Source organism: Platalea leucorodia (assembly GCF_965183815.1).
Source record: "Platalea leucorodia genome assembly, chromosome: Z".
NCBI lineage: Eukaryota > Metazoa > Chordata > Aves > Pelecaniformes > Threskiornithidae > Platalea > Platalea leucorodia.
In genome coordinates, this window is record NC_138858.1 from 80,262,672 (window position 1) to 80,282,657 (window position 19,986).

Genomic DNA, 19,986 nt, shown 5'->3' on the forward strand with positions numbered 1-19,986 from the left:
CTCTGCATTTAGTTGAACTTTTGCCATTTATTTCCATGACCATTATCAGTCATGATAAGATTTCAGCCCAGCAGTCATAATTTAGCCAGCTAAATCAGAGGACAGATTGTTAGGAGTTAAACAGCCACTATTTGTAATTGTTCCAGTAGAGCTGATAGTGCTGTATGATCAGTGTTTTACAGAGGCATTTTGAAAATCTTCATCCTAGCTCTCCATCTAGCTATGTAAATAGCTGTATTTGGATGACTGACCTTACTAGCAAGACATGGTGTTTTCTTGTATGCAAGCCCCAAATTACACTGGGACATCTGTCACCTTGTTATATTGCAGACTTGCCTTCAGCTTGTTTTGTTAGAAGTCTGCTTTATAGCCACTTTAGCTTAATGACATTATGATTACTTTGCTGTGTACTTTGGAAGAACAGGAATAAATTGCTCTTCAGTGTTTCAGATCTGAATGGCAGTGATTTAGCTGGAGTTAGTAGATTGGTATAGCTTGGTACCTATGTTGTGAAAGTTTAAAAAATGATCTGATACAAATATTTACAAGAGATAGGTCTCAGTGGTAACTTGAAAAATCTAAAAAGCAAACATTTAAAAATTTAGAGAGCTATGACACTGCTTTTAATGTTAAGATTTGTTCAACTTCAATTGAAGCTGCTTTTGTAATGGAAAAACAGTGCCTTTTTAATGATTGAGAAGTAAACATGGTTAGTTGTGCTGCAAGAAAAAATTATGTACATACCTTTCAAGAAGAGAATCATCTCCTTGCAGCACTGGTGATGCAAGTAAAGCATCTACATACTGTGTTTTGTAATAGCACATGCCTTTCTTGTAAAATTATTAGAAGGAAAATAAACTCTTGCATCTCAGTCACAGAGTAGCCACTGAGAAGCCACTAATTGCAGCCAGTAAGATTTGTGTTTTGGTAATTGTATTGCCTGTTTGCAGGAACAGTTTGTTCTTCCCCCTTTCTCTGAATCATTTAAGAACTGACAAGTGGCTGTGGTCACAGATAGGATAATACATAGGTGGCTAATTTGAGCCAGAATGGCAAAACCTGTAACCATAATGTGTGACTACCTGCCATGCCCACATGCTGTGTTCTGTTTATATAGGAAATATTTTATGGCACTGTTACACTGTCTTTTTACCCAGCAGTTTTTGAGAGACAACCATAGCCTGTCTTCACAGAGCCAACAATGTTTTGTTGTAAAGAAACAGAGTGGGAACAGAATAAAAATGATCCCTTGGGTCTTGTTGACTGAATTTAAACTAGATTGCATGCTTATCGATTACATTTTGAATACCTTTGAGGTGGAAGATGTGAAACAAGTGTTCACATGTCACAGTTTACACTGCAGGTGTTTGCTTACAGCATCTTGTTCCCAGGGTCACATGGGACTTCGGTCACTTGGTCTGTGCTCAAACTTTGCTGTGCATCCCTCCTGGTCCATCCACAGCTGGGGGTTGTGGACTGCAGCACGCTGTCAGCTCTGTACAGTAAACTAGCCTTCTAGTTCTGTATCCTGATGAGGATTGTTGTCTCTGTATTTAAGCAGTGAGGAATTAAGGCATAATTAAAGGTTTCATTCCCTCAAAAAAGCATACAAGAGTAATTGCCAAAATCAGACCAGTACTTTTGCTTTTGGTAGTATTGTTCCAGGTCAGTTCTCTATGGTTGGATCCCGCAGAACTTCCTCACAGAATTGTTGATGGAAATTTGTCTGTGTATGACGATAGTGATGGGAATGTCACTTTGAGGCTAGGATTTTGTTGAACAGTATTCTTCCTCTTCTCATTTTTCTCCCCTACTGCTGCTGGCTACATCATTCATGTTTCTGCAGCAGACAAGTAAAGTCACATGGGTTTTATGCCACATCTTTTTTTACATGGGAGTACAGAACTATAATATGTCTTTAATGCTACAAGTCAGTACCTACAAGAATGAACTGTAAACATCTCTATAAAAACAGATGTTTCCCCAATTATTTTCTAAATGTGAACTTTGAAACTTCTAGCTTTAGTTATCAAAGCACTGTAGCTACTTTTGCATTGTTTTATCTTTGGAAATTATGATTTTAAGGGCTTGACAGGGGTTGTTTTGTGGGTTTATTTCTCCTCTTTAAGAAACCTGAATGAGGTTGTCTTTCTGACACTATGTCAGGCAGTAGGATGGCAATCTCCATAATTACTACAACTTCTGCAGTAGAAGTAGTATCCCATTTTTATACAACTGATCGAACAAAGAATGTTCTTAATTTTTTATATTACAAAAGTTAGAGAGGAGGTGCCAGAAATAGAAGTGTCAGAATGAAAGCAAGCAGGATAGGAATACAGGGAGGGTTTCTTTGAATGCTAGTCTTCAACTTTTTTTTTTAGAATTATTTTGCATTGAAAAAGTAGTTTCAAAAGACCCAAAAAGCTCTCATTCAATTTACTGCAATTTTTCCCAGTGTGATTAAGTACATACTTTTTGGCTGGTTTGATTGGATAAATCAAATTATCAGCTGACCTATGGTGAAGTGCTTGGCCTTGAACTCAGTTGTGTTAAACTTCATTGGTCTATAGTGCTATGGTGGCTTAAAGAAGCCAGGGGTGCTGCCTCTCACCTTTTCTTGTAAATCTTGACTCGTCACTGCTTCCACTGCAGCTGAGAGCCATGTGTCCTGGAAGACATATGACCATAGACATATTGTGGAAATGTAGCTTATATAAAGAGTACACCTGTATGGGGCAGGAGCTGCATTACTGTTCACTTTAGGCACGTACAGGTTGATGTGGAACAGGCTTCAAAGGTAGTGTTTTTTTGGTTGGTCCATCACAATTGGCTGATTCAACACAAAGTGCTAAAAGCTTTTGTTTTGTTTTGATTTTATGTTTCTAAGTAATTCTTGATATGAAAAAACATTAGAATTTCCTGTAGGATAAAAAGATGTTTTTTGCCCTATTACTACCCTCCACCTCTTCCTTGCCCAACTCTGGTATAAATCAAAGTAGAAGATGTAAGCAGTATTTTTCCTCCTATTAGAAATATTCTTCAAGAAAAGATGACTTGGGGAATATTTTGTCTGTTGCTGCAGAAAATGTCTTAAGTTTTCAGTAAGAAAGTGGGTGAGGCTTTTAACTGACCTGAAAGCTATAGCTGATTTCCTACTGTATTTTGACATTATGCCTTGTATGCCTGTTAGTGCAGAAAATTATGTTCTTTTATAGTTTCCTTAGCACCAGGAATGCCTCTTTTCTTGTTATCTGTGGCAAAACTGGATAACTTTTCAATCCTTACATGCTGCTGTATGTGTTTTTATGCCTTTGAAAAGGATAATATTCATGTGGGCTACAAAGCTCCAAACATGAGAGAACTGTGAGAAGAGAAATTGAATTTCTGGCATAGTCTTCCCACAATACATTCCAGTGAGTTAAAAAAAAAAACAATAGAAACTGTATTTAGATGCAGCTATTGGTGATAAACTGCTTCTCAGATGTTTTGGTTGAAACTGATGGCTTAAAGATGTGGTGGTGTTTTTCTGTGTGTAACTTTTTTACAAAAAGGAGCAATTTTGGTTAAATTAGAAGAAAAAAGAGGCAATTTATATTTTGTTTGAGAGGAAAAAGAATTTCAGTTAAAAATGAGATGTTTATGTGCAAATGGAAAAAAGAAATGTAAAGCAAATTGAATTTTGGCATTTGCCGTGTGAATACTTCTTTGATCATTCGGGCTTTACTATTACATTACATAAAAAATGTGAATCATTAATATAATTTTGAGAAACTCTAGTAGAACAAAAGAGATCATAACTTCTAAAACTTGATACTGGCAGCACTAAAAGAAAGTGCAGTACCATCCTTTGAGAAGATTCTGTTTGTATTCAAGCTGAAGCTGATTTTGTTGCTCTGCTTTATTTGCCATCCTAGATTTTTCAGCAATTTGTTATGAAAAGTGTTGTGAAACAAATATAGTAGAAAGCAGAGCTTTACTTAAAAGTTTCCTTGATTGTATGTCAAGTTCAAGACCTAATGAACTGCACATTTCTGTTCAACTGGCAAGAAATCAATAACATTTGGCCATTAGCCTGCTGCAAAGGAAAGATCAGGATGCTGTTTTGCACTTCTCCAGCCAAGGCTTCATAGGATTTATTGTGGAATAGCAACACCGCTACCGTCATGGGAAGGTTTTCCTGTTCAAAGATGATCTCCCTCAGGAACTCAAAATCTCTTTGTTTATTCAGGTTAGCTTGAGAAATCTATCACTACTGGTGATGTGGCTCGACACAGGGTGTGAAATTTGAGGTTGCATAAGAAGGAGGAACATAAAATATTCTCTTTGTGGAAAATGAACAGAAAATTCCATTGTTCTGCATACAATTTACTGTTTTCTGGCAGAGGGAAAGTGATGCCTGTACTTTTCTGCCCCCTCTTCCTCAGCCATTTTGTGACTCTGTCTTCTCCAAAATGAAGATGCCAGCTTAGAATTGCTCTCAGTTCTCACCGTCACATGCTCCTTGCAGGGAAGTGACATTTGACCAGTGGACCTGTGTATGCTTTGAAATTCTCAAATTGTATGTCTGTGGACAGCAGGATCAGCCTTTATTGCCACCCAGAGTGTGTGCAGGACAGCCTAATAGCAAAGGGGGATGGATCGAGGTGACATGGCCATGGTCACTGAGCCGAGCAGCACCTATGACTCTGAAACTGAGTTCTGCTCTGCCCTTGGCAGCTTTGTTACGAGTCTGCACTGGTAGTTGCTGACTTCCTGCAGAAAGTATTTCAGAAAGGTGTTAATTTAAATGTATGTAATATGAAATGGCCTAACGAACTGCATTGATTAGAGAATGAAACCATGCTGCATGCACCTTATCCTGACTAACAAAACAGAGCATGATCTCAGAAGAGCTAGTGGTGGCACTGCTCAAATGCTGATGTGATCCAAGAGTTGTGGAACATCTGGAAATGTCTCAATTATCAGAAAGGTGCTTCCAAAGGCCAGTATTAACCAACACAGTGCCAGAATACTCTCGTCAGATGGAAAGGAAACTCATGCCTTACATGAATAAAAAGGTTCTTCAACTTTTCTATCATAAATCCTTTGGTAAACAGACTGTGCAAAAAAAGCATCACACCTGTTTGCTTAACACCCAGAATTGTCGTAGCTTCAGGGGAAAAAAGAGTTGATGAAAGTGTATTATCAGTAAACGGATTTTTGGAAGTAGCTCCTTTTGGTATATTTGTTTTAAGCCCATTTTATTTCTACGCAAGCTAAAAATTAGCACGCGAAAGATAGTTTTGGTTCACACTTGTAGCTTTGTTTCTGTCATCTCTGAGGCGAAGAGATGCCTGCCATCATATTACATGGCTGGATAGAGACAGCATTTTTTAGAGTAAGTTGTAAAAGCTCCATTTTCCTGAAGAGGTGGCATTGGTAGTGAAATGATAAAAAATTGTATTTGTAGCCAAAGAGGGGCAGTGAGATAAATAAGGTTTGTGCCTTTTGAAGGTGTTTTGCAAGGATGCATGTATCTTGCCATGCTTTTACACAGTTAAGAACATGACACCTCTAACATCTTTCTCTCATAAAAGATTTTGGTGATTTCTCCTCCATGCAGACTCCTCAAACCAAGCTGCAGGTAATATGACCCTGCCTTAATGAACCTAATGAGCTTTGGGTGTCAACTTTGGTATTGTGGGAAACCTGTAGCTCCAAAGACAGAGAGCAGCTAGGGTTCGGCTGGGAAGATGTTCGCTTCCTTGTTTTCCTCGTTAAGACAGTCCTTTATGGTGCTGTCTTTGACACACTTGACTCTGGAGTGGAGGAGAGGAAAAAACCACTTTCTCACACTCAAGAGGTTCAATGAAGGTGTTCTTGGTGTTTGAATGGGTAGGAGGTCCTGCCAATGAATACTAACAGTGGTTCATCAAAATCTGTGGCCATGTCTGAATAAAAATGTGGTGTCTCCCCCCTCACTGGCCCCCAGTACAGTTTAAACAGTAAGAAATAGATTATGGTTACTAACCTAAGTAACTTCCTGTTGCTCTGTTTGTAGAAACCTTCCTGTTTGATTAATAGTGGTGGAATGACAACTGTAATTAAAATCAGAGCATTCACAACCAATTTTTAGGGGCACCAAAATCCAAGCCTTCTCTAAAAGATGTGAAATGTTTTTATCCTATTATCAGAGAATATGAGTAATTGAGTTAAAAAGGAAATGTCAGCATTTCCTTTGCTGTGTGCATGGCACTCATTTGGACGAAAAATCAGACATAATTTCTGAGCGTTTCAAGTATTTCACATTGCATAAACTCTGAAATCTTTGTTACTAACAGACAATCTATTGAACATATCGCAGCTAACATGATTTGGAGATCTGAGAAAAACCTGAAAAGAAAACACATACTATAGTTGTAGTTGGGTAAATTACTGAAAACTTAATGTCTGCTTAAGTAGATCTTTGATAGTAAATATTATAAGATGTGGATTCCATCTGTAATGCTATTGGGTTTATAGCCTGAAAATACTTTTGTTTTACACAAGTCATGAACACGTTTCAGCAATCTCCAGCCAAATTTTGAAAAGCAAATTTCAGCTCACCACTTCTATAGTACAATTCCGTTCTCACCCTTCATGTAAAGTGTTAGTGGATGTGACACTCTTGTCAGTGTGAGGTTTTCATTTATATATGCAAGGTGGGTTAGTTGATTGATTGGATTATTTTTGGTTTACTGGTAGAGCATGTCTAAAGAGCTTCATCAGTTAAGGAAATTTCAGTGAATCCTTGTACAAAACCAGGAGTTGACAATGGATAGTTGGAAGTTGAAATAATACTACTGAGGATTAGGGAAGGGTTGTCTTACAGGCTGAACCATCTTAATTGTTGCTTGACCAAGGTGCGGTGCATTGGATTTTTTTTTTTTTTGTCATTGATGAAAACTTGGAGAACTTACAGGATAGCAGTTATAAGAATGTGTGTGGAGATGTCACAGAAATTTGACCCAAATGTTTCTTAGTGGGTAAGATATGACAGGACTCAGCCACTGGATCTTTGATGTCCTGAGACAAAGTAAATGTTTTCTTGTGCTGTGTATCTGAATGTACCCCATATAGTCGGGTGATTTTGAGACAGAGCAGTCCATTGCCTCGTGGTCTTAAATGTCCAGGTGAGCTAATAGGCTTAAAGTTCCCTCCAAATGGGCAAGCACTACTTTTCTACTTACAGTCTTTAGGGACGAGGTTGGAAAATGTAAGTTTAGTGAAGACCTTGTTTCTATGTGAGTTATTGTTAGAGAAGCACTGTTTTCAGCTCTGTGGAGTTCATGGACTTCTTGAAGGCTATTCCTTGGCCTCCTGAGTTTGGTCCAGGTGTGTAGACCAGCCAGCACTCCCTTTGGTGGAGTATGAGTAAATAGAAGGTGGAGGTCTAGGCAGGAGAACATGCTTCTGGTGTTGGAATAACCTTCTCTTGCTTAAAACTAGGTTCTATCACTTTTCTTCCCAAGTTTTTACTAAGTTATAACCAGGCTCCAACCCCTAGGATTAGTTAACCACAGAGTAGGGCTGTCAGTGAGCATGGTGGCACCAAAAAGACATTTTTCCATGTCATAAAATCATTCAGGTTTGATAGGCAGTTTTGAAAACGTTGTATGTGGATCTTCGCAGTGGTCTTTCATTTGCCATCAGAACCCTGGCAATCTCTGGTGCTGGCAGGTGGACTGAACCAGTCTTGTGCCTCATCCCACAGAATACTGCAGTTGCTTGAAATTTTGAGTGTTTGTTTTTTCTGAGACTGTTTATAGATAGAAATGATTATATATAACAGAGATGTAACAAGGTCTAGGATGTGCTGACTTCTTATTCTTGCTTCCCTATCATATGTTGGCTTACTTCAGGGAGAGAAGCTCTGTTTATAGCAATCTTGAGTTGAACTCATTTACAGCAGATCTATATTTGGGCATCTTTGCACATATCTTTGTGTCTAAAATGGGCACCATCATTCTTACCTTGTAGAGGAGTTAGATTAGTTACTGTTTGTAAAGAGCTTTAAAAATGTCAAATCCTGTGTTTGCATATCTTCAAAATATAATTAGAAAACCAGCCAATTAATCTGCTTCCTAGAAATTAATACTTAAAAATTACTTGCTCTGTAAAGGTTGTTTATGTGCATGGTTTCTTTTTTTTTTTCCATATGTGATGGTGTTTACTGAGAAACCCAGGCTCCACTCTTGCAGTACACACTGTATGGACACAATCTTCAGAATTGAGGCCCATTATATAATTTCATTATTTACCTGTTTACTCATCATTTAAAATGAAGCTGCATTGTTTTAGTAGTGAGGGTAATTTAATACCTAGAACAACTGAACATAGGTTCAGGTGGGTTTTTCATTACTTTTTTTGTTAGGATTGATAAAGGAGGGTCTGTGTCTAACCTTGATCCTGTGTGTTTGATACAGGAGCTGTCTAGTGAGATTTTCCTGTCCTGTATTACATAAGTCATCAGACTAGAGGGTTATAAATGTCCCATCTGGCCTTTAAAGTCTGATCTTTTAATTAAAACACAGGGATGTCTTTTGCGGGGCAAAACAAATACTGATAGTTTATAGCTGAATTCATGTGGAGGAGCTCTGCATCATTATCAGATTTCAGACAAGAAAGTTGGATAGCAGGTGCTCTGGCTGTTGTTTGGACAGGGAGGGAAAGACTGTCACTACATGGAGAAAGGTTAGGGTTGCTAAGAACGGTGATGGAATGAGACAGGGTAAAAAAAGAACAAAACACAAAAAGTCTAATTAATGAAAAATATATAAAACTGCCACTGATCACAGTATTCCCTATTGTCTCTTTCTGTTTCCCCCAGCTGTCCTTTCTCTGTCACTTTGGACAGCACAGTTTTCTACTAGTACAGCTGTATTGTGCTTAGTTACCTGGTAGGGCTGTAATCTTGATCCCCTCCAGCTGTGCCATGCTTGAGGAGGGACCAGAACTTGGATTGACATGACTGTTCATTCCCTTCTCTTTGGCCCCAATGGAAAGGCAGCTAATGACACACAGGAGAAATGGAGGTAGAGACAAGAAGTGAGGAGCTGTGCCCCCAGCCTCCATTCTGGATTAGGTCATGAGTAAGAAGAATGGGATTTCCGTGCTCCTTTTCCATCAATTGCACTGCACACATTTCACTACAGGAGGTCATCATCCCAACATGTACCTGACCATTTGTTGAACACTCCACATACAGATTGAATGTGCGTGTCCTGAAAACGTATCAAACTACGATTAAAACCAACTCTTTCAAAGCAAGTGATCTTCCCTTTGCAAGCATAAGGAATATATTATAACGAAACTGAAGACTGGAAGGGATCTGAGGCAACAAGTGGTAGCTAAAATTTAGAGGGTTTACTGGTAAGTGGAATCTGCAGACCTGAATACCATGTCCTTTTTCCTGTGCTTGGGAAGGAGAGAATCCTAGAAACGGGACTGAGGACGTACAGTGGTGAGCAGAAGGATGCCTACACCATTAGGTATTGGGAGAAATTTTCTCTGTCTCTTGGTTTAGGCTGGTTTGATTTGTCTGTGGTTTATACAAAATACTTTTCACTTTATAGAAATTTGGTCTATACAAAGTATCTTCAGGGCACGGCTACTGCATTAGTCACCTAAGAAGGTTAGATGTAGAGATGTATCAATCAGTGTCAGTCCCAGAGGACCTTACATGTGGGAGAAGAGGCTAAGGATATGCAGGGAGGCAGCAATTCTGGGAACGCTGTGAATGTTTACTAGAGTGAATATACTGGCGTTGGGATGCAGCCTTTCAGGTCACTAAAAAGTTATATGGGGGGGGTTTGTAGATTGCTCTGCCAGGCTCAAGCATGATGACACAGTACAAGTCCCAGGCTGGTTGCCAAAAAGCCTTTAGGAGACCTGACTCATATACAGAGTTCCCAAAAAAAATGAGACACTTAACCTGACTGTCCTGAATTCCAGTCCTGTACCTTCGTTATAGACCTTATTTCTGTTCAATGCAAGGCACTGGAGACAGCAGCAGTAATGAATGTTGCAACAAGAGGGAAAATGTCCTGCAGCTAGGCAATGCACAGCCTTCTAGGCAAGCAGCTTGTGGTTTCTGGCAGGAAATTCCCACTGGACAGTGTCAAATGCATTCTGAGATGATGGTACCCATGTTCAGTTTATTATTAGTGAATAATTTACCTGCTCTTACAGTGTTCTATCAGTTCCTGTAGGCTTTACTTTGTGAAATTTCCTTTTGTGTGGCAGAATTTTTCCCTGTTGATAAACTACTGCTGGAGTGCAAATGGTCTGCATTGAGAATATAGCAGATGGGCCATATTAGCCTGATTTGCTCATCTATGAAAACAAATGCTATAACCACTGTAATTTGGCATAATTTTGATACAAGTCAACAGAGTTGCAGGAGAATTAACGTCTGCAGTGACCTTTGTGTATTCCTTGATTTCCGTTTTCCATACAAGTTGGGTGTGGTATTTTTTTATCAATATAGTAAGGGTTTATAAAACAGGGTACATTTATGTATAATCTCCCTAATTCCAAAACTGCTGATTGCATATTCAAATATAATGACCTCAGAATGAATTATAGAATACCAGATTGGAAGGGACCTCAAGGATCATCTGGTCCAACCTTTCTAGCACAATCTAGACGAGATGGCCCAGCACCATGTCCAGCTGAGTCTTAAGCATGTTCAGTGTAGCAGAATCAACCACTTCCCTGGGGAGATTATTCCAATGATTGACTGTTCTCATTGTGAAAAATTTACTTCTTGTGTCCAATCGGAATCTCCCTGGGAGTAACTTGTACCCATTACCCCTTGTCCTCACCATGTGACTCCTTGTAAAAAGGGAGTCTCCATCTTCTTTGTAGCTCCCCTTTAAGTACTGGTACATGGTGATGAGATCACCTCTAAGCCTCCTTTTCTCAAGGCTGAACAAACCCAGCTCTCTCAGCCTATCCTCATACGGCAGGCTTCCCAGACCCCTGATCATCTTGGTGGCCCTTCTCTAGACCCCCTCCAGCGTGTCCACATCTTTTGGCTGCAGCAGCACACTGTTCACTCATATTGAGCTTCCTGTCCACCAGGACCCCCAGGTCCCTTTCCACAGAGCTGCTCTCTAGCCAGGTGGATCCCAGTCTGAGCTGCACTCCAGGATTATGTTTTCCCAGTTGCAAGACCTTACACTTGTCTTTGTTAAACTTCATAAAGTTCTTGTTAGCCCACTCTTCCAGCCTATCCACATCTTCCTGCAGGGTGGCCCTCCCTTCCAGAGTGTCTGCTTCCCCACTCTGGTGTCATCTGCAAACTTCATCAGGCTACAGTTGATCCCGTTATCCAGGTCACTTATGAAGATACTGAATAGCGTTGGGCCCAGTATCGATCCCTGGGGGACCTACTTGTGATGGGTTGCCAGTTTGAAAAAGAGCCATTTACCACCACCCTTTGGGTGCAGCCCGCCAGCCAATTCCTCACCCACTGCACAGACCACTTGTCCAGGCCATAACGCATCAGTTTCTCCAGGTGGAGGCCGTGGGGAACCGTATCGAAAGCCTTGGAAAAGTCCAGGTAGACAATGTCAACCACTTGCCCCATGTCAACCGAGCAGGTCACTTTATCATAGAAGGTCACCAGATTTGTCAGGCACGATCTGCCTTTTGTGAAGCTGTGTTGGCTTTTCCCAATCACGTGCTTCATTTGACTCATGATGGCCCCCAGGAGGATCTGTTCCATAACTTTCCCGGGGATTGAAGTAAGGCTGACGGGCCTATAATTACCCGGGTCCTCCCTTGAGCCCTTCTTGTAGATAGGGGTGACATTTGCCTTCCTCCAGTCCTCTGGGACATCCCCCGATCTCCATGACTTCTCAAAGATTATAGAAAGTGGCCCCGCAATGACATCAGCCAGCTCTCTCAACACCCTCGGGTGGACGGAGTCAGGGCCCATCGATTTGTAGGGGGTCAAGCTCCTGTACTAATTCACATACTAACTCCTTCTTCACTGATGGTGGGTCTGTGTTTGGGTTGTCCTGGATTTTCGTTCCCAATGCCTGGGATCCAACAGTGTTGGTAAAGACAGAAGTGAAGAAAGTGTTGAGAACCTCTGCCTTTTCAGCATTGTTGGTGACTGATTCACCTCTACTGTTTAACAGTGGGCCTATGTTTTCCTTCTGTTTCTGCTTGCAACTTACATACCGGGAGAACCCTTTCTTGTTATTTTTGACATCTCCAATTCAAGCTGAGCTTTTGCTTTCCTAACTGCATCTCTGCACACTCTGGCAATGCCCTCGTAGTTCTCAGTGGATAATCTTCCACTTCTCCATCTCTGGTACACATCTCTTTTGGTTTTAAGCAGACCCAGGAGCTCATGGTTGAGCCAAGGGGGCCTCTTGCTCCACTTACTTCCCTTTCTTTTATAGGGGATAAACTGGTTTTGTGCTTCCAAGAGAGCATTCTTGGAAGAACTCCCAGCACTCACTGACTCCTTTATCCTCCATGGAAGCTTCCGACGGAATCCCTCCCAACTGAGCTCTGAGCGAGCTGAAGTTTGCTCTTCTAAAATCTAGAACCCTTGTCTTTGTGCTAACCTTCAGCATGCTCAGCCGGATCCCGAACTCCACAATATTGTGATCATTGCAGCCAAGGTTGCTACTGACCAAGATATTACAAAGCAGGTTTTCTTGGTTTGTGAATAGCAGTTCCAGCAGTGCCTCCTTCCTGGTTGGCACATCTAACATTTGTAACAGGAAACAGTCCTCTATGCGTTCCAGGAACTTGATGGATGACCTGCGAGCTGCTGTATTGTTCTTCCAGCAAATGTCTGGATAGTTGAAGTCACCCATGAGAACCAGGTTCTGTTGACCAGAAGCTTGCCTTAGTGTCCCAAATATTGCTTCATCGGCTTTATTGTTGTGGTTTTGAGGTCGGTAGCAGATGCCCACGGTAAGGGGCATGATTCTATGATTCTATGATGATTCATGGGGCATGATTCTATGATGACTCTATAAGTTTTTCTTCTGTAGCCCTGTTCAATACCAGATTTCTATCTACCAGGGGTGATGAAGTAACATTGAGATAATAAAAACCCCTTAATCCCTGGGGGACAACACAAAGCAACACAGAAGCTGAAATACTGCAGTGGCTCTCTAACAGTTTTGCAAATTACCTCTTTATTTTTTTAAAGAATCAAAATCAAAACCGAAACAAGCAAGAAAAAAATGGACAATTAGTAAGGGGCAGCACTTCATGAAAATGCCAGTGTATCTTGTTTATAAAAAAAGTGCGAAGCAGTTTGAAGGATTTAAAAGACTCACATACCATCAAGTGAAGTTTTAATTAGCTCCCATAAGGTTACGAGAAAGGCTTTATTTGAGTGGACCAAAGGTCCAACTAGTCTAATATCCCATCTCATATCGTGGCCATGAGGACATGCCAGGGAAGACATGGGCGTAGGTACATATTTTACTTTTCCTTTCCCTCTCCTCTGAGATGACTTTAAGCTTCCGGTTATTTTCAGCTTCAGGACTGTTTGAATTCTGAATATGTGAATTCTGTGTGTTCAGTAGCCCACAATTTCTGTACAGTGAACTCTCTAGTGTCCCTGCAACCCATTGACACTTACTGCATTTACCACTTCCTTTGTCAAGGAGCAACACCAATTTACTACCAGTTGCATGAAGAACCACTTTCTTCTGTTTGTTTTGAAGCTGGTTTCTATAACGTTCATTTAATAGATTTTTTTTTTAATTGGAAGAGAAATAGAGGAGTGAATCCCTATCCATCCATTCCATACTTCTTCTGATTCTGCAGACCCATGTTGCATCCCCAGAGTTGTTCCTTTCTTTGTACTGAAGAGTCTCAGCTTAAGTTTTTACTGACATGGATATCTGATTTGGACATATGCAAGCCTTTCCATACCACTTTTACCTTTTTCTGAACCTTTCCCATTTGATGTTGCCCTTTCTGTGATTGAAAAACATTTTAAATCAAAAGAACATTTGAAATGAAAATCATTTTCCACATCTGAAAACTTCATGACTTAACGTGTCCTTGAATAGTACAAGCAGCTTTGATTTAGACTGCAGTTTGCTGCTTTTCCTTCAAGGATTATTGAGGAGTCTTCAGTTGCTGCAGTGATTGTCCTCTTCTGCCCAATAATTTACTAGTGCTTGAGATTGCATACAGGTTTCCTGATTCTGAAATGAAAATGCCTTCAGAAGTCAAGAATGAGAAATATTTTTAGCTTGTCATCTTGAATTTTAATTAATTGCCTCTCCCATCTCTTTTATCCTCAAAGGTTTTTTAATATGCCCTTATAAACATCAGGTAGTGAATATAAGCCTTAAAGATAGAGAAAATGATTAAGCTTCCTCATGCCTTGCATGGAAGACAGACTTTTGTTAAGGCTCTGAATTTTGTTAGTAATCTTGGTACACAGACTAACTTTTCACAGTTGTTTTGCATTTATGGTCTCCATTCTTATCAATATTGATGGCTGGAATTTTCTTTCTAAATTACTCTCGAAGTCCTGGCTTGAATGATTAAACCAAGATCGTACAATAAGTTACTGAAAGATCAGGAAATAGCATCTAACTAGGTCACGCCACACTTAAGCTTTAAAAATAGTATTTTTTATAGTATATTATGAAGAGAATTAAATTCGTTTTGTGTTCGGTAAGAAAAGTTTAGGGAAAAATGGTTCATAGGCGAGTAGCTATTACCACACTATAATCATTTACAACCCCACAATACAACAAAATTTGGTAGTCACCTTGGAGTCCTTTGAAACATAATTTAAATCTTTACATGCTGTCCTGATAGAAGGGTAAGATAACAAACCCACTTTTGACACATACATCATTTTTCCAGTGTGAGTTTTTCCATCTGGACATTGAAAGCTGACCAAATTTACCAGGAGCTGAATGCAGGAGCTTGCAGTAGGAATTGTCAAGCAGTGTTATTATCTAGGGTAGCAGCTTTTCTGCCTGTGACAGGTAGCAGCAGCACCGTGGGAAGATGAGTGCTCATGCTCCTTGGTCCTTCAGTGTTTCAGTAAGTGAATTGTTGTAAGCATCACCACTCATTTACAAATGGAAAAGACATATCAGGTTACTACAACTACTGGGGAATGAAAAGGAGTAACTGATGAAACAGATGTAGTGATAAGTTACCAGGGGATAGGAGATAAGAGAGAGGATAGGAGATGTTCTTTGTAGTTTCCATGTGAGGTGGAGGGAAGAGAGTGAGCTGTGGGACCGTCCCTGTGCATTGGAGAGTGCGGTGCCTGTCTCAGTGTGACTCTCACTTCATAAACAGCAAATGCTCTTGTCACAAGGAGAATGGCATTCTGCTGATGGGAAGTTTAGTCTTAGGGGTGTCTGCATTGATGGAAGCTCTACCTCAGTATGCCTTAAAAGTACTGTTTCTGTTACAGGACATATATAATTTGGGTTTTTTGGTTTCATTTGGGTTTTTTGTTGGTTGGTTTGGTTTTTGTTTTGGTTTGTTTTTTTACCAGACTGATGCTTGTTTTTCCCCTTGGAAAGCATGGCAACTTCAGAGTTTTTGCTGTCTTATTTTGAGTACAGCCATTATTTGGGCAGTTTTATAAGGACAAAGTTATGGTGTGAACTGCTGTCAGTGGGGAGCCCAGCATAATAATCAGTGTAGTCTGGTATAGGACTTCTTTCACTCAGGGTCTTAATCTCGTTCCAGTCTTGTCTCTGAAGCGGAGGTGCCCGTCAGCTCATTCCTTAGTCTTTCTTTTTCACCATAGGAAGAAACTCTGATTAGCACTAGATACAAGTCAGAGAAGTGATACCCAACAATATTCTTGATGCATCTTGATCCCATTATTCTTTCCTTGACTGTCAGTCAGGATAGTGCCTTCATACTTATGCATGGTATAAGAAACTTTTGCTCCTTTTTTTCCCAGGCTTCACTTTGGAGAACTCTGCCAGAGATGTTTTTATTGAAATGAAAACTTACCATTTTCCTTGTGCATACCTGAATACTGAAAAGACACCTTAAAATGGAATTACTGGTTTGTTTTGTCTCAAAATACAGAATGTTCATTTTATCATCTATGAGTCCGACGTTTTTCAGAATAAACAATGATAAAAAATTGTCCAACTGAACCACAGTCTTTAATTTGAAACATGAGTGCTTGCCTGCTAGTCCAATAGACATGATGAATGATGATGAGGGTAGTTGATGTAAATGTGTCCTATAGTTCTTAAATATTTACTGTCATCACTTCAAGAAACTAATAGTGTGTTTGCAGAAAGGCAGTTTTTACCTGGATTGTATTGCAGTGATGTGGAAGCTGAGCTGTTCAGCAGATTGAATGGCAGTGCTCAAATTATATGTCTGTGTATCAATATATATATATATATGTATATAGACCCACTCATATATATCGTCAACTTGAAAACTGATAATGCATCTAAATTCTGTGACATGAGATCACTGCAAGTCTTGCTCAAAAGAGGTCTGATTTATCTCACTTTAAAAGAAAAAGTAGGGAGGACTGTAATATTGTCTCTCCCTTTAACTTGAGTCCCTACACAATGGGATTAAATCCAGTGCTTGTCTACACTTGTGTCTTTATTCTAATTTTATATGTAGCAGCTTTATGAAACACAAATAACTTGTTACATAAAATGCGGCTCTGAACAGTGTGATTTATCTTTAAATATACTTTTTAAAATAGACTATTCAAGTCTATAAACAGAGCACATTTGTGTGTAATCTTGCTGCACTTTTTACTGTCCTGTAGGTTGTTTTCAACTGCACTATATTGTTATAAAAGTGTTTTTCTGTCACTGCTATGGAGAATCCTGTGGACCTGATTAGATGTTTCTTTCTATTCATGGCATTCAGGTTTAAGTGATATGCACTGTCAAAAACCTAGTTTTATAGGATTGTCCTTTTAATGATTTCTTGATCCTCGTCTGTGCTCTGGAGTTGTTTCATTTCTGAGCCTGCACTTTCTTTGTATAACCTGTTAAATGTGAATGCTGCTTCTTATTTTGCCTTGTTTCTGTTTTGTTGGTTTGTTGCTAATCCTGCAGTGCTTGTGGTCTTCTGTATGAAAAGTGTTTTGTATACACGTAACAATGTTTAGTAATTAATATAATGCACAAACTAATAGTTTTCTCTTTATGGAATGCCATCATACGTACTCATGTTACCCGAAAAGAAACCAAGCATATGAGTGTACTCAGATGCACAGAGGCAGCTGGGTTTTGTAAATGTGAGGTCCCCAGGCACAAACCTCAATGCAAATACAGGTGCATAGACAGTGCTAGAGCCAGTGTAGTGAATCCAGTGCATCTGAGGTGTGTTGAACCTGCTCTGTGCATGCTGCGCAGATGAGTTGTGTGTTGTACTTGCACAGCAGGCTGCCAGATGTTTCAGAAGGGGCAAATAAATGGCTGAAATAATCTCTTTTTATGTGGACAAAATTCATTATCAGTGTTGACAATATCTGCAGCCAATTCTCCGTAGGTAAAATTTCATCCCTTCTGTTTCTGTTTATGCTTGTGTTCCTCCTGCCTTGGAAATGGCTTTTAATTCTGAGGTGTTTTCTATTTGCTTGATCTCCAGTGTGGTGTTTGGCTCAGAGAGGCCTTTGCAGCTGAGCTGTGGGTTAGACAAGGGAAGCAGAATGTTTGTTGACATCATTTCAGGTTTCTTACTGCTGTAAACAATGGCTAATGGCATGGGAGAACGCAAATTATATACCTTGCTTGCTGACTGGAGTGAGTTTGGAATTTTCTGCTAGACCCCAGAAAGTAATTGCTGCCACATGTGGTTATACTCAGTTCCCTGTTAAATGGGATGAAGGTGGAAGAGGGGTTGAGAAGTTCTACATAATGAAGAGAACTGAGTGATCTGGTGCAGAAATGTTTAGCTGTAGGAGCTCCTGAACCACACTGGACCTAATAACCAGATGGTTTTATGTATGGGCAGGTCCCTAACTGGTCCCTCTGCCTGTGAAACATCTGGCCTACTAATGGATGCATTTAAGGGACCTATGGAAGTTACAGGTGTGCATTTAGGTAGAATATTTTCTCACTTATTTTCATCTAAGTTGCAAGAATGCTGTATGCTACCTGGCTGTAAGTTAGTATGCAAGCTATGCAAAATAAGGTTGTAAATGACCAGCCTTGTGAAATGGGTTTTAAGGTAGATGACTGGGGGTTGTCCCCTCCCTGCTAGATATTGCTATTATTACTATATTCTGAAAGTAGCAAAACCTTTCCTGAAATTCTGTGTTCTATGGAACATACTGTGGGCAACATCCTTCATGTAAGAAATGCCATCGAAGAATATGACACTTCTTGTGTGAATAGCATTTACTTGTGAAAACAAAAAGTTGTTGCGATGACAATTATGGGTGAGGCTTCTTGTAAGAAGGGCAAAAGTGTTTTGGGAGTGTGATGAATGAGAAGGGACACTTTTCTTGTTCTTTTGGAAAGGTGAAGAAATAAGCTAGAGCCAGTGCACAATCCGCATTCTTGTGAGGAAGTGGTGGCAGTTCCAGATTTGGTATTCTGTGCTGGCATCTAAGAAAAACTTTAGGTGAAAAAAATGTAAGAGAAAAAGAACTACAGACACCCCACTACAGTCACACTATTGTATTTGACTGTAGAAGCTGCTTAGGGAATTATATTCTGTTGTCTTGTATGTGGGAGCTAAAGAACAATAACTTACCTTAAGTATCATGAAAGCTATTACCTTGATACACAAGGGAATATGTTGAGGATACAGTTTCAACTTCAATCCATGTTTCATGACTAATAGCTTAAAGCACATCTTCCTAGGCTGGCAATGCTTTAGGCTGTGTTTAAAAAGATTTTTTTTTTTTTAATTTTATATATATATTTTATTTAAAAGAGTTTCTGAACATTTATTTCTTGTTCTAATTTGCAGCATTACTTTACTGTTATTTTTGGCCATGAAGGGCAGAAGCCACTGGAGCTCCGTTGCGAGGATGAAGTTGATGGAGACGAATGGGTAGAAGCTATTCACCAAGCTAGGTATGAAACCTGATTTTTAATCCTCAGCTCAATTTTATTGTAAATAAATTGATAATACTTTGAAAATCTGAATTCACTCTCTAAACAGAAATAAATGTTACAGTGCATTAGATGTGTACTGCTTACGATTCATGGGTATGTTACAGGAAAAAATACCTTTATCATTCATGGTTATGTCACTGTATTTTATCATTCACGAGTGATTGTGTTCCAGTTGTAATTGGTTCAAGAATACTACTCTTTTATTGGAAACAGCTGCTCGGATTAGTCCTCTGTTAGAGGCAAAGTATGTTATGTGAATGAAGAAATAAGTGATATGCCAAATGAATAAATGTTTCTTAAAAAGCTCTTATATAGAAATAAACATAAGAAAGAGGAGGTCAAACCGTTATGATGATAAAGTCCAACAAATAAAATTTCGACTTCAAAACTGAAGTCCTGAACAACAATCCATCTTGTGAAAACGGATATGGTAGGACTTCCAGCCATGCAGTAATCTTTCCCTGAGAAAAGGTCTGCATGGCAAATGGTTAAGGTTTACAATATAATCTAAATGAAAATCATCTAACTGAAGGTTTGTGAAATGGTTTGCGGAGGCAGATGTCTTTGCTGAAATGCACTTTCTCCAGCCTCCTCTCATAGACACTCACCTCAGTTAATCTACAGTGCCATGGTAACGCACAAGGAACCAGGCAGTTTCTGAGTTGCTTAGGACATGAGCCACATAAACAGAAGTGATTTTGCTTTATAACTAAAAATGAACACCACCAGCTCGTAGTTTTTAATTTAGAACTTGTGACATGAGGCCCTGAAGCTGCAGGTCTTCTGTTGCCTGGGCATCCAGTCTTTGGATATACATCCTTTTCTTAGCGTTGGTACCTAACTGAACGGGGTCTCGTCCTTTTTTGGAAAGCATCTGCTGGGTTGT

At 39.7% G+C, this 19,986-nt stretch overlaps 1 protein-coding gene across 1 annotated transcript in view; it reads left to right on the top strand.

Moving 5' to 3' along the window:
• RASGRF2 (Ras protein specific guanine nucleotide releasing factor 2) overlaps positions 1–19,986 on the top strand; it is a gene marked incomplete at its 5' end in the record, with an annotated part of 143,838 nt that overhangs the window by 24,738 nt on the left and 99,114 nt on the right. The window contains one exon of the mRNA XM_082335414.1: positions 18,952–19,058. Within this exon, the coding sequence (XP_082191540.1) occupies positions 18,952–19,058 (107 nt within the window). The remainder of the gene's footprint in view (positions 1–18,951; positions 19,059–19,986) is intronic.